This window comes from Eschscholzia californica, unplaced genomic scaffold (assembly GCF_041429995.1).
Source record: "Eschscholzia californica isolate CP2 unplaced genomic scaffold, dmEscCali1.0.p SCAF_2, whole genome shotgun sequence".
NCBI classification, from domain to species: domain Eukaryota; kingdom Viridiplantae; phylum Streptophyta; class Magnoliopsida; order Ranunculales; family Papaveraceae; genus Eschscholzia; species Eschscholzia californica.
Window position 1 is genome coordinate 52345053 of NW_028238309.1, and position 13679 is coordinate 52358731.

Consider the following 13679-nt stretch of genomic DNA (forward strand, 5'->3'; position numbering starts at 1 on the left):
TTTTATGGTTCCGCCGAAGGGGCCCCTCCTTCGCCGAGACCCTCGTCTGGTAGAACCAATCTGCTTCGTCTGGATCTTGAGTCCAGATCCACGCAAAACTCGTCTGGGTCCGGACTCCAGATCCAGATGACCTTCATCTGGTTTTCCAAACGAAGGGTTCGGACGAATGGACCATTCCCTTCACTAGAACATAAAGATAGAAGCATTGAGAAAGGTAGAGTGAGAGCGAAAATGAGAAGAGAAAAGTCGTTGGCCTTCGCCAATCATCTCCGCCCGACGACTTTCTGTCGGCTACTTGCGTTTGGTGAAGTTTTTTGGGTTTTCTACTTTTTTCCAGAATTTTTTCTTGTTTTTCCAAAACACCGACTTTATTTTTTTAGAAAATGAAAATAAATAGGTTCTGAAGTAACCTCGTTAATACTTAACTGGTCAATGCAAGTCCAAATACAAATTAATAAGTCATATTCTTTTTATACAAGGAAAAAATGACGTTACATTTGGTCTGTTTTTCGAGTGAATCACAACCGGATGACGTGGTCGGGCGAGATTTTGAGAAAAGAAAGTGAAAAATTGTGTCTCTCTACATCTTGGTTGACCACGTCACACGGCTTGGATCCACCCGAGAAGAGTATCTTTGTTGTTTATAAAATCCAAAACTTATTCATGTCCATTTTGCAAAATAACCCATTAATTGACCAATGACATGAGGTAATAAATGCACAGTTGGTCAATAATTGGGGGGCAAATGGACAACTAGCTAAACATTTGGGGCTAAACGTAATAAAGGGTATATTATGGTATTATGATCTAATAGTAGTAGGGAGGAAATGATTCATGTATGAAAAGTCAACGATTAAATCGGTTATCTACTTGTTTTCCGGGACCAAGGGTTTTGTGAAACGTGGTTTATAAATACACAACAAGTGTTCGTTAAATTGACTAACTGAACCCAAAAAAAAATCAGAGGAGCATTTAAGATAAAACTGCTCCCAAAGTCTAGTTAATGTCAAAACATCTCATTTTGAAGTTTTTATGGATGAATTTTAATGGCGGAACCAGAGGAAGAAGAAGAGGAAGATAATAATAATAATAATGAAAACAGAGAAGAGAGAAGAAAGAAGGTAGTGTTTTATGAGGGTTGTCCTGGTTGCAAGATTGATCGGATTAAAAATAGAAAGAAAGGAGTTCCTTATAAATGCTTCCTTTTTGTGTGGATTGTAGTTCTCATATCTGGTAAGTCAAATACTAATGTTTTCTTTGTTTTACTAATTGTTTATAAGCATCACTAGGGTTTTTGTAAACATCGTCACATTTTTGGAATAAGGTTCATTAGTTCTATTGGGATTGGTTTAACATTCTCTAAACATGTTCGCTTGAATAGAAATTCAATTACCAGGAATCACATTTTATACTATGATTTAGTACAGAGGAATACGTCAATTTACTACTAGGCAAAGGGGTGCCTAGCAATAATGAGTGGTGCCCACGGAACTTTTTGTCGTATTTCTTTCTTTTAGAATAGTTAATCATATAGTATATGGACAAAATCAATATATACTCATCCGTTTCATTTTTTACTTGTGCATTAAGAAAAAACATTATGATTACTAGAACAACAATGTTACTTGGACGGACAACTCAGGGTCCAACAAGACAAAATTTTCTCATTATGTCAGCACGACATCATCAATTTTGCCTTGTCGGACCATTCAAGTAATTTATTATCAGGTCAAATAGCATTTTCCTTACTACAATCACACAACAATCTCATTCGGTACTCATGTCCCTAACATGACCTTAGAGCCTTAGACTCCTCGACTAGCTTACGGTTTTTCTTTTTCTTTTTTGCTAACAAGACTAGTTTTCAAACATGATTTTTAGTTATGTTGGTAGAATATTTTTCTTCAATCTCACATACTTGAACATTGTTTAAGAAAATGGGGCGGATGCAAAAGAATTTTGTGGCGACCTAGTTATGGTAACAAGACTAATGTTGGCTGTGACATTAACCTATCAGCTTACCAAGGATCTTGTTGGAATGCCCAACTAGCGAACTATTCCTTGAGAAAGTTATATATATATATATATATATATATATATGTACAAACAGTCCATTGTCTATAGATGAACTTATTTCTAATAAGAAGAGGGTTGGCGAGTTTCGCAGAATCCAGTCCCACACGACCCAACATCTCTCCCACTCATGATGTGATACACCGCTCACGTGTGGGAGTAGGGTTGGCAAGTTGAGTTGAGGCACAAACCATAACATTTTCTTTGTCTTTCATGACCTATCTTTCTTGTGATTTTTTTGAATCTTTGTCGATCACAAAGGACAATATGTCAAATCCCAAACACTCCTTTTGAAAAACAAAATCTCATAACAAATATTCATTGATTCCTTTCAACAAAAAAAAAAAAAATATTCATTGATTCTTGGACTTAATTGTCTCCTTTCACTAGTTCTTGTTTTTTTTCCCTTTCTATTTTCTGTCACTTGTTATTGATATATGACTTTTAATTCATTTACTTTCTATTTTCTTGTCATAGTAATAAAAGTGAAGAAATAGATTTTTATTATCCTTCACTTTGATGATTTTAATTACCATTAGGTCTAGTTTTTCTTTTCATTTTCAGACTTCAATTTTTTTCCAATGTTAATTTTAAAACTTATTATGGACTTTAGCGAGGTCGTGTTTTAATTGATAAAATATAAGTTTTCATCACAAGATTGAATCTAGTGACAAAAAGTTGTCATAAAATTGTCTTGTATTAAATAATAACTAGATTAGACTGCTGAAATTATCCTTTCTTAATTAATTGCAAGGACAAAATGTCCTACCCTGGAATCGACTAGAAACTTTGTCTTACTATTTTTATTTAGTTATTAATTTAATGAGACTCGTTTCATAGATGCGGGTAGATTCATACCACCTCATTTTTTAGATGTTTGTTTCGGATTCAAGTAAATTGGCCTACTTGGGCCGATGATATATGTGGTCCGACCTCACAAAATTACAATTTCAGATTAGAACGCCAACAAACCATGTGAGAAGTCAGGCTACACTTCAGGCAATATAATCAGACCAAGTAGCATTTTCCTTTCCATCAAACCTAAAAAAAAAAAAAGTAAATATTCAACCCAATTTCGTGAAAATAGAGACTGATATTTTGATTTTGTCTGAACCAACATCCCTGTCAATGTCGGGTATCCAACACTTTCGTTAGACACAGGTCTCCACAAAAATTTCATGAATTATTCAGATTTAATTCTGACATAAAATAAATTAAAGGAAACTAATTGAATTAAATTTATTTTGAGTAATAATATTTTTTTTTTTTATAGATGTGACTAATCATACAATTATGATGAAATCCTATAATAACTAATGAACATAAAAACCCACATAAAATTTCTATTAAAGCCGTGACCTATTTTTCTTTCTCATTTTGTAATTTATTTATTCAACCTTACCAAACCAATTTTATTTTTTATGTGGTCTAAAATGAAACAATATTTACTATGAACAAACCCAAATTGATGATTGTCTCAATATTCATGTTCATCAATCCAAACAAATAACGTAAGCAATTGCGTAATCAAATCAAGTCATCATCTTTCCAAGCTTACCCATAAACAAAAATTTCTCTATAAAGTTCCTATTCATTAAGATTTTCAATCTTGAGTGGTTCCATCTTCTTGAAAACAAATTTTTTTAAGTTGGGTGGGCCATTTTTTTCTGTAAATTCATTGGGTAATTGATAGATTGAAGATAGAGAGAGATTTTAATGGCGGATAATAATGATAATACAGAGGCATTGTTGTTGTTGAAGAAGAATAAGAAGATTTATTATGAGAATTGTCCTGGTTGTAAAGTTGATCAGAATAAATTAACACAAAAAGGAGTTCCTTATAAAAATTTGTTCTTTTTATGGATTGTGGTACTTAGTGGTGGTAAGTGATTTTCTCTTGTTTGTTTGTTTTTTCATGGAAATTTTTTTAATCTTTTTTTTGAACTTTTTGTAGTATTTTGTATAAGCTAGTTTTGTTGTTTAGAGAATTATAGTTGTTGGGTTTTCCTCATATTTTTTCAATTGTGATTTTAAGAAATGGGGAATGAGAGGAGTTATTAATTGGGTGGTATTGAAGAACTTTAGTCTTATCAAAATGGAATTTGGTATCATAAAGCTTTCGATAACGTGTTTACATCACAATCATGAGATAAAGATGAAAAATTATAAGAGAATGAACGAAAAAAGTTCGATAAATTTTTTGGGTATCAATTAAGATTTTGAGTAGAAATGAAGTTCAAGAAACTTGGTTTAACATTTATATTTGATTCTTTATTCAATTTAGATTCATAACTCCAATGGGTATCTAATTTATTCGATTTTAGTCTAAAGTGTAATACTACATTTTATGTTTCACAAGTCATGGCTTGTAATATGAAGAAAGTAATTTCTAAATGCATCTCTTTAGTCTTTTTTCGCTAATAGTCTTATCGGTTTCTTTTTTCAGCTCTGCCAATTTCATCTCTCTTTCCATTCCTTTACTTCATGGTAAGTATGCTAATGTTGAAGCTCTAGCTCAAATTAGTTGTTTATTCTAAGATCCATCAACAATGAGAATGATATCAATGTAAAAAAAATTGAATAATTCGGTACGGGTAGCAATAGGTGAAGAAATTGTCGATCCAACCCAAATGGACTTGTTTATTTTTCATAATGAGGAAATGAACCAAGCGAACGAGGCCGTTGGTTTGGATATTGAGATGATTGAGGTGTCGGTAATATAAAATGTAGTCTGACGAGTTCTTCTAGCAACTATTTCGTATTTCTATTTTTCATCTTAAGTTTGTGCTACTTACTAATAAACAATTTTCATTATCATTCGTGTAGATAAAAGACTTCAATATCGCCAAAAAGGAGGAAGATATTGGTTACTATGCAGGATATGTAGGTAACGAAAATCATCCTTACATTGACAGAACAATAATACTTAAGAATCAAACACGTCGAAATGTAGTTTTGAAAAACAATGCTAACAAGACATTTTAAATGGTTTTAAAGGTTCTGCATATATGTTTGGAAGAGCTTTGACTTCTGTATTCTGGGGAATCATAGCAGATAGATATGGTCGAAAACCTGTTATAATAATCGGAACTGTCACAGTGTTAGTATTTCTGAAATCGTCAAGAATGAGTTCAACGTTTTCATGATGAAACAATTCTCATTTTCGGTTGTTTATCCATCTCAGGGTTATCTTCAACACTCTATTCGGCCTAAGTACGAACTTCTGGATGGCAATTTCTATGAGATTTCTACTTGGAAGTTTGAGTGGTCTACTTGGCCCAATAAAGGTAATCATGATTTCAATATTCCACGTTCGAGTGGAAAACCTTACCAATATCCATCGGTATTTGGAAATCTTATCTCTTTGACTGTTGTCTAGGCTTATGCTTGTGAAGTTTGCCGAGTAGAATATCAAGCTTTGGGACTATCACTAGTAAGAGTTATATTTAGTTCTTTCTTACTCGTTGATGTCTTCATATTCGTTTTTCGATAATTTTGCCACATATATTGATAATTTTGCCACATATATTGATTGCATTATACCAAAATTTTCTTCTCAGGTTAGTACAGCATGGGGAGTAGGTTTGATCATTGGTCCGGCACTCGGAGGATTCCTAGCACAAGTATGTTCATCTTCTCTTCTTTTTCGTGTAAACCGTTTACGTTTTGGACACTCATTGATATATATATATATATATATATCATACTATGGAAATGTCGTAATAAACTATCATTGCTCTAAAATGTGTGAACTTGTGTTTTAGCCTGCAGAGAAGCATCCAAGCTTATTTCCGAAGGGCTCTCTCTTCGATAGGTGAGCAAATGTCATATCCCCATTTTCATTAATTCTTTTCATTTTTTTCGGCATTTCACCATTCAATATATTCTAACGCTGCAAACCATAACATTGCAGGTTCCCATACTTCCTGCCCTGCCTCTGTATTTCAGTATTTGCTGCAGTTGTAACTGTTGCTTGTTTCTGGCTCCCCGTACGTTTCTGTGTTCCACATATTTCCATTACCAACTATCTTGATATATGTTTCGATTTTCAGTATCATTAGTATGAAAATCAGAAAGTTCAAAATTACTTGTGTATATAGTCTAACTCAACCAAGACTAAATAGTACTTTGACCTTTTTAACTCGCGTCCTTCATTTTCCCATATTAGAGGTATAGCTTCGAATAATTTCTTAAGTGATTGTGAAGTTTATTCCTTTATTTCGAGGAACTATAATATTATCATAAAAAGTACATTTGTTTTTTCGCGAAGTAAATATTCATTCATTTCTAGTAAATGTAGAATTACTGCATTAACTCAAAGTTGATAGCCCCCAAGTGTGTTTGATATCATACAATTCGTGACTATTATAGGAAACACTACATAAACATAATGAACGAAACGAAGAAGCGAACGGGAATGAGGCGAGAGAAATTGCACAAGAGACTGGTGGGACTGGGCCAGAAACTAAAGAAAGCCTTTTGAAGAATTGGCCACTTATGTCATCTATAATTGTATATTGTATTTTCTCGCTTCACGATATGGCCTACACAGAGGTAACCCATCTTTTTTTTAACATAACTCTACTTTATATGGGCAAAATGTTCTGCTTTTTGTTTGTGATTTTTCCATTCTTTGACTATATAACCGAAAATTTGGTTTATTTTCTTGGTTTTTCATTATCCATTTTAGATGGGATTGATTGGGTATTTTCGACAAATAATTATTGGAGTGGTTATAATTGATTTATGAAATTTCTTCTATAGATTTTCTCCTTGTGGGCTGTCAGTCCTAGAAAACTTGGGGGATTAAGCTTTACGACTGAAACTGTTGGTGAAATTCTTTCGATCACAGGTTTGTATATTTTCTCGACATTAGAACTAGAGAAGTGTTTTTTTTTTTTCTTTTATAAAGTCACACCCAAGATTGTACCTGATTGTCGTATCGACTACTAGGTGCTGGTCTTTTACTATCTCAACTTCTTATATACCCAACAATGGAGAGAGTTCTTGGACACCTCAGGGTATCTCGAATTGCAGCGGTATGATTGTTCGGACCTTTAGTAATAATAGTCTATATGATTCTTTGTATGATAATTGACTCCATTTACTTTTTGATTCTATTTGTAAATGAAGGTCTTATCGATACCTTTGCTGTCAAGTTACCCATTGATAGCTAAGCTATCTGGATTTAGTCTTATGTTGGTGATAAATTGTGCGTCCGTGTTGAAGAATTCCTTCTCTGTAAGTACAAATTCAACTTGGACATTTTGTTTCATCCACAATCTTATCTTTATCAGTTTAGTCACCCTTTAACAGTTTTGATTGTTATGTTGTATTTCAGAGTTCGATAGTGACCGGGTTATTCATTCTACAAAACAACGCAGTGGTAAAAAAAACTTGCTTGTTCTTTGTTTATGTTTTTTCGAATAAATGCTTTGTGTCGTTTTGTCGCATTAAAACGTTTACTTGATGTTTTTACCTTGATAGCCTCAACACCAAAGAGGAGCTGCAAATGGGATATCAATGACTGCGATGTCTCTTTTTAAAGCATTAGGTCCAGCAGGAGGAGGAGCTCTGTGAGTATTTCTGGAATATATATAATATACGTAATTGGGTAGTTGAGGAAAATGGGTTATATTTTACGGTTTTATGCCTATCTCTGATGAAGTCCTCGTTGTGGGTTTTGTATTTTCAGCTTTTCTTGGGCACAAAAGCGGCGAAATGCTTTCTTTCTCCCAGGTTTGATGCTCTACCTAATTACAAGTTTTTACACAGCAATTGGGTCATCGGTAAACAAATTTTGATGCCCTACAGAATACTGAATTTGTGAAGTGTACAAGGGGTGTCGTAACAACCCACGTAACATGTACACATAGAACTTGTAAGTTGTGTAAGGCTTGGGCAATGGTTCCATCTGAATCGATTTCAAGGAGTGCTTGCACTCAATGGGCTCAAACACCGTTAACGATTTAAACGAATGCACTTATTCTCCTACAATATATAGAGGGTCTAAACTTTGTCGATATTAAACACTGAATTCTATTTCGCTTTTTTGAAATGCAGGAAGTCAGATGGTTTTCTTCGTCTTAAATGTGGTTGAGGTAATTGGACTACTAATGACCTTCAAGCCATTTCTTTCAATACCCGAATCACATGGGTGATCAGACAATGAAGATGAAGATCATTGAAGCTAGGTTTTACATATTTAGTTTCTAATTGGTCAAGATGCTCATTTGATCTTGAATTATAGGAAGGGTACAAGTATACTTGTAGCAGTACATTAATCACAAAATCAAAATTTTGTTATTAAGAAATCGTGGTTTTTTCATCTTTATAATTTTCTATGATGATTAGCATTTTATGTTTATTTAAGCTGTTAAGAATAGAAGGCATTGTCTTATCCCTGTAATAATTTAGGGTTCCTTATACGAAGTCTCACGAGTTGCATATTTCAGACCGACCGAATAGATCCCTAGTAGATCCATTACTCTGGATCAAACTCATAAAGTATTGCAACACTACACTTATACCATTTGATCACTTTTATACGAATCTAGTGTGCAGAATTGGCGAGTCTTAATTCTGGTTACCAGTTCAGACCCAGTTGAGCTTGGCTAGTCTTAATCGGTTGTCGGCCAGTCTTAATCCACATTCAATGGAACTAAATGATCAACAAACGACCGATACACGCCCCCACTAGTTAATTCGTTTGGATCCTAACTTCAACAGATATCCAAATCAAGAACAAGCAACAGAAGACTACAAAAAAATTGTACAATTTCGAAATGTCTTTATGCATAAAACAGTTTTTGCTTAGTTTATTCATCAAAAAAACATACATCTCTATCCAAACAATGAAGAGAATAGTTTGATCAAAATTTTGGATTTCCAGGAGGCCGATCAAAAATAAAATACTATCACAGATCATTTTTGCCGGGAAATACAGAATACGTGATCCTGCGCTTTCTAAAGAAGCTACAAATGCAAAAGATTTGAGAGAAATTATGACGGAAGGTTGGAAACCTCATTAGCTAATGATCATCTTGTTAAGGAAGGGAGCTTGCTCTGGATAGTACTCCATCAATTCGTCCTTTGTCACCCATACATAATCTTTGCATTTTCCGATCTTATATTTGTTTGCAGCAATTACTTGTGACTTGAAAAAGAACCTCTGCCGCAAAAAAGAACAGGATCAGCAATTAAGAGAACGATAAATCTTGCATGAATTCAAGGCAAAAACTAAATTCTTAACTTCGAAAATCCCAGTGAGACATACGTACTTTAAAAGATGGAAGGTCGGAAGCATCTTCTTTTGGTGGGGTGACCATATGAGCAAAAGGAGCATTTCCAACAAAGTATGTATGGGAAAGGTCTCCAATAACAGATTCTAATGCTGACTCTGCACACTGCAAGTCGAAAATTTAATAATATAGTATTGGACATCATGGAAGATAAATTGGAAACTACATAATTGTGAAACAAGTTGCTAGATTACCTTGCGCAAAGTCTCTTCTTTCTCGTAAACTTTTTCTGGGAAATGCCAGACGGGCTCTCCAGAAGGAGATCCATATGTGGTACCGTAGAGAAGAAGATAAAGTCTTCTATCAAGTGCTCGTTGTAATGACCTTAAAAGAAGCAAAGGAAACTCATATAAGTTGATTATTTTTACTAATATATGATTCCACTACAAAAATAATTTTTTCGAGCAATCGGTAACTTGATTATCGATCTACAAGCAAGAATCCCAACACAGAAGCAAACACTTCATCGGGTAAAGCAAGATGGCAGTAGCAACTAAAGCCCCACGGGCCAGGGCTAGAGTTACTATACGACGTCGACTATGAAGATAATCTTCAAAAACACACCTTGTCATCATTTTACATAATTAACAAGCAAATAGATACGTATTCAGAATTCTTCGCGGATTTTTTACCCAAATATAAATATGGATTATCTGCACTCTCTCATGTTTTATTTAGATAATTGAGTAAATAGAAATATGAATAAGCGAGATACTTGGATCCTACTCAGCGAATGAGGGAAAAGTGAAGACGACCAAAGACAAAAGAAGCCAAAACAAGTGGCTCCAAAGAAAAATCTCTCATGCTTGTTAAGAACACAGTCCATGCGAAGGAAAGCTCTAAGAATGACATCTGCAGTCAACAGTATACACTCAAGATTGGCTAGATGCAACCAAAACCCATTCTAACAACCTTTTATTACAATTCCAATATCTTTAGAAAATAATCATGACCCGACACTCGTGAGGACTGATATCTACACTATAAGAGACTCTACGAACAATATACTTACATAGGAAGTCATGTCATCAAACAAGAGAAACACAATTCCTTTGAAGAACAATAAATTGAACAATACATAGTTCTTACTTTCTGTCATTGGCTTTGTCAGCCTCAGTTATCCGAGGCGCAGGCACATAGTCAATCTGGTAGTCACCCTTCCCCCTAGTTAGAAGAGAAGCAACCAACAATCAAAACTAACAAAACGAACACAAAATAACAAGCAAGACTACCACAAATATGCACAAACTCAACAACCAGCATCGTGGGCAGACTCTAGGTCGACGGAACAATGGCATATGGAACATACTTTACTAGATCACGATTGTCCATAGTGGCATAGTGTTTCTAAGTGAATACGAGGTTCACGCCTCAAGGCGAGCCTGTGGGAAATACCATTTTAACTAGGTCACTAATCGAATTTGTACTTTACTACTCAATGTTTAATGAATGATTAGAACAATGGGTGAAAGATAAAACTCACTAAGAGGCTAAGAGCTTAGTATATGGAAAAAAAACCTAGCTCCTATTGAACTAATTTCCACATTGTGATTAAACACCATGTATGTACTAATTAACCCTAGAAACAAAGGGTTTTAGTTGATAACTGGAGTTGAATGATTTACCAGCAAGCTACAAATTAGAAACATTTTAAGACATTGAACAGAAGAAACTCAGATTTACCTAGCATCAGATTTTCCCAAAACTTCGTCAGGATACTTCCTTCGATATTGTTGTCCCCATCGAAACCTAAGAGGAATTACTCAAGTATGATTAAATAATCAAACATAAATCTTGAAATGCGAATCAGAGAATAAGAAATGAACTTACGAGAATTCTTGAAATGCATAGACAACGGGATCGATCTTAGGTATAACGATTGGTAATCTTTCGAATAAAACAGAAGCAACGATTTTGTCTGGTTTAGATGTGCAAAATCCTCTTGTTGTTCTTAGAGATCGAGAGAACAATGTCAATTTATGCATCTCTCTCCAAATCAAAATCTTGTAAGTTTGTAATGGTATTAGATGATGATGATTTAGCAAAGTCCTATTAAAACCCTAGAAATCTGTTATTCCTTCAAAGATGAAATGAAGGAGAAAAAAGCCCCTGTAAATTACTCGTTACTACTTAGACTCGCCCTGGGCCGGGTTCCCACTGGGTATAATTTAGTCTTTTGGGCCGGATAGAAACCCTAAGAAAGATTAAAAAAATATACAAATATTGCGGTGAGCGTGGATCGAACACGCGACCTTCAGATCTTCAGTCTGACGCTCTCCCAACTGAGCTATCCCCGCAAGATGTTATAACAGTTTATTATCCTTCTCATGTCCTTTACTTGAACAAAAAAGAATACGTAGGTTTTCTCCCCAGCTCAACTTTTGTTCACTTGGCATGGGTGGCTGTGGCTCTAGCCAATAGTACAATATTTTCATACAGGGGTGGCCCTGGGCACAAGCGAACAAAGCGTCGCTTCGGGCCACCGACTTTTAGGGGCCACCAAAGACATTAATTTCTAGGGGTGAGCAGTAGTCGGTTTTTTTCGGTTTTTGTTCGATCCGGAGCCGAACCAATAAGTGGCGGTTCGACTAAATCATCGGCCGAAGTCGAGCCGATCATTCGGCCGACCGACAAGGTTCGACCCGGTTTGGTTCGGTTCGGTTGATCGGTTTAACCGAACACAATTTAGAGAAAATGACAAACTAATGTTAATCATTTCACTGGATATGCGGAAAATAAAAATTAAGAGTCTATCGTACTTTTCCACCATTACATATACGGAAAATAAAAATTAAAAATTCATGGTACTTTTCCACCATTACAAAAAAAAAAAGTAGAAGCGCGAATGCAATATCTACATTTTTAAGTTACTAACTAAGAATGACTTGTGGTACATAGAACATTAATGAAGACTTACCTCTAAAAACCTTTCAATCAAATTGAATAGGTTGTGGTTCACGAAGCCGACAACAACAACTAGGAAAGAAGACAAATTTAGACTTGGAAGATTTGATTTGGTTTTCCTAATTTTTTTCCTTATTAACAAAATTATTATTTCCTCTTTCCAAAGAATTCGGTCGTTTCGGTTTGGGCGGTTTCTAGAAACCCAAGCCGAGGCCAAACCAAGTCGATTTGGGTTGTTCGGTTTTTCGGCCGAACCGAGTCGAACGGTGATCGGTTCGGTCCAAAAACCGATCGATGCGGTTCGACTTGGTTTGGTTTGGCCGATTGGTTCGGTTTTTGCTCACCCCTATTAATTTCTTTAAGAAATATACAAGAAGTCCAACTCGCTAAAAAAATTGTAAGGGCCCCGTTTAACAAATGTTAAGTAAAAAGGGCCACCAAATTTGATGATCTTTAAATGAATAGTGGGCCCAACAGTTTGTTTGACATGAAAAAAAATGTTTTTTGAAATTTGAATATCCAAATCATAAAATCCCAATATCCTTTTCTTTCTTCAAGCCAAAGTGCCAAATCGGACCCGAGAACACCCTCTTCTTCTCCACTACGGGATGAGAGATCCCATGTCTCTACTCATCTCACCTAGTCACCTAATCACCTTCCTTTCTTGAATTCTTCAAAGTCATTGAGTTATTGCCTTATTTAAGATAGAACAAATCTTATTTTCTACTGTTTATTTACTTTTTCTATCCCCTTCCTATTATATATAAATATATAGTTTTCGCTAAACTCAATTAGCCAAACACTTCAAACTGAAGATAAAAATATTGATGTTACATTAGAGAAATTGAACGGACTCATTCGTTATCTTGAAGATTATAGAGAAGTGGGGTTTGAAGAAGGCATGATTGAAGCTAAAGAGATTGCCATTAAGATGGGAGTTGAAGCAACATTTAGGAAAAAAACGTATTATTCGAAGAAAGAAACAGTTTGACGAGAATGTGTGTGAAGATCCATCAATGTCATCTGCAGAACCATTTAGAGTTAATTATTTCATATACATATTAGATTATGCTCTTTGTTCATTTAAGAGCAAATTCAAACAATTTCATAAGTATAAAGAAATATTTGGTTTTCTGTTTGAGTTAAAAAAAATTTAAACTCCCAAGATGATGGTGTTTGAGTTAAAAAATTTTCAGTGATTGTAATCATCAAAAAACTATTTTGTTTATAAATATGATGAAAATATTTTGGAGTACTTACGATTTTCATGTAATACATTTTACAATTTGATAGAAAGGGCCACATTTTCAGACCTCGCTTCGGGCCACTGAAAAGTCAGGGCCGGCCCTGTTTTCATATCTCATCGTCACGATCTTCACAAACAACAACCTTCCTTTATCA

General features: G+C 34.8%; 2 protein-coding genes and 1 non-coding gene across 5 annotated transcripts; 1 reads left to right on the plus strand and 2 right to left on the minus strand.

Moving 5' to 3' along the window:
• Positions 1–959: 959 nt before the first annotated feature.
• Positions 960–8401, plus strand: LOC147558895 (protein ZINC INDUCED FACILITATOR-LIKE 1-like). 3 transcript variants are annotated; one of them, XM_086660637.1, is made up of 17 exons: positions 960–1233; positions 4520–4560; positions 4900–4960; positions 5071–5173; positions 5258–5360; positions 5453–5506; positions 5634–5696; positions 5838–5887; positions 5987–6062; positions 6445–6627; positions 6838–6925; positions 7027–7112; positions 7207–7314; positions 7415–7459; positions 7561–7649; positions 7769–7812; positions 8137–8401. In XM_086660637.1, exons 1-17 carry the CDS (start codon positions 1047–1049, stop codon positions 8232–8234), a joined length of 1479 nt encoding a protein of 492 aa, XP_086516763.1. In that variant the 5' UTR covers positions 960–1046; the 3' UTR covers positions 8235–8401. The 3 variants fall into 3 exon arrangements, with proteins under 3 accessions (XP_086516763.1, XP_086516765.1, XP_086516764.1); XM_086660638.1 differs by lacking the exon at positions 960–1233 and adding an exon at positions 3145–3955; XM_086660639.1 differs by lacking the exon at positions 5071–5173 and having other exon boundaries at positions 1064–1233.
• A 442-nt stretch (positions 8402–8843) lies between these two features.
• Positions 8844–11522, minus strand: DECOY (decoy). Its single transcript, XM_086660645.1, has 6 exons — positions 11205–11522; positions 11058–11123; positions 10464–10538; positions 9569–9698; positions 9354–9479; positions 8844–9244 (listed from the first exon to the last, which is right to left on the minus strand). Exons 1-6 carry the CDS (start codon positions 11357–11359, stop codon positions 9101–9103), a joined length of 696 nt encoding a protein of 231 aa, XP_086516771.1. The 5' UTR covers positions 11360–11522; the 3' UTR covers positions 8844–9100.
• A 76-nt stretch (positions 11523–11598) lies between these two features.
• Positions 11599–11671, minus strand: TRNAF-GAA (transfer RNA phenylalanine (anticodon GAA)). The gene has a single exon. It is a non-coding gene; the product is annotated as a tRNA-Phe (tRNA).
• Between the last annotated feature and the right edge of the window lie 2008 nt (positions 11672–13679).

Coding starts and splice junctions, on each gene's coding strand:
- LOC147558895 (XM_086660637.1), top strand. CDS start 1,047: ATGGCGGAACCAGAGGAAGAAGAAGAGGAAGATAATAATAATAATAAT. Junction 6,926..7,026: donor TGAAATTCTTTCGATCACAG/GTTTGTATATTT, acceptor ATCGACTACTAG/GTGCTGGTCTTTTACTATCT. Junction 7,113..7,206: donor GGGTATCTCGAATTGCAGCG/GTATGATTGTTC, acceptor TTGTAAATGAAG/GTCTTATCGATACCTTTGCT.
- DECOY (XM_086660645.1), bottom strand. CDS start 11,359: ATGCATAAATTGACATTGTTCTCTCGATCTCTAAGAACAACAAGAGGA. Junction 10,539..11,057: donor TTGGGAAAATCTGATGCTAG/GTAAATCTGAGT, acceptor TCTTCTAACTAG/GGGGAAGGGTGACTACCAGA. Junction 9,699..10,463: donor GACAAAGCCAATGACAGAAA/GTAAGAACTATG, acceptor GCTTCTTTTAAG/GTCATTACAACGAGCACTTG.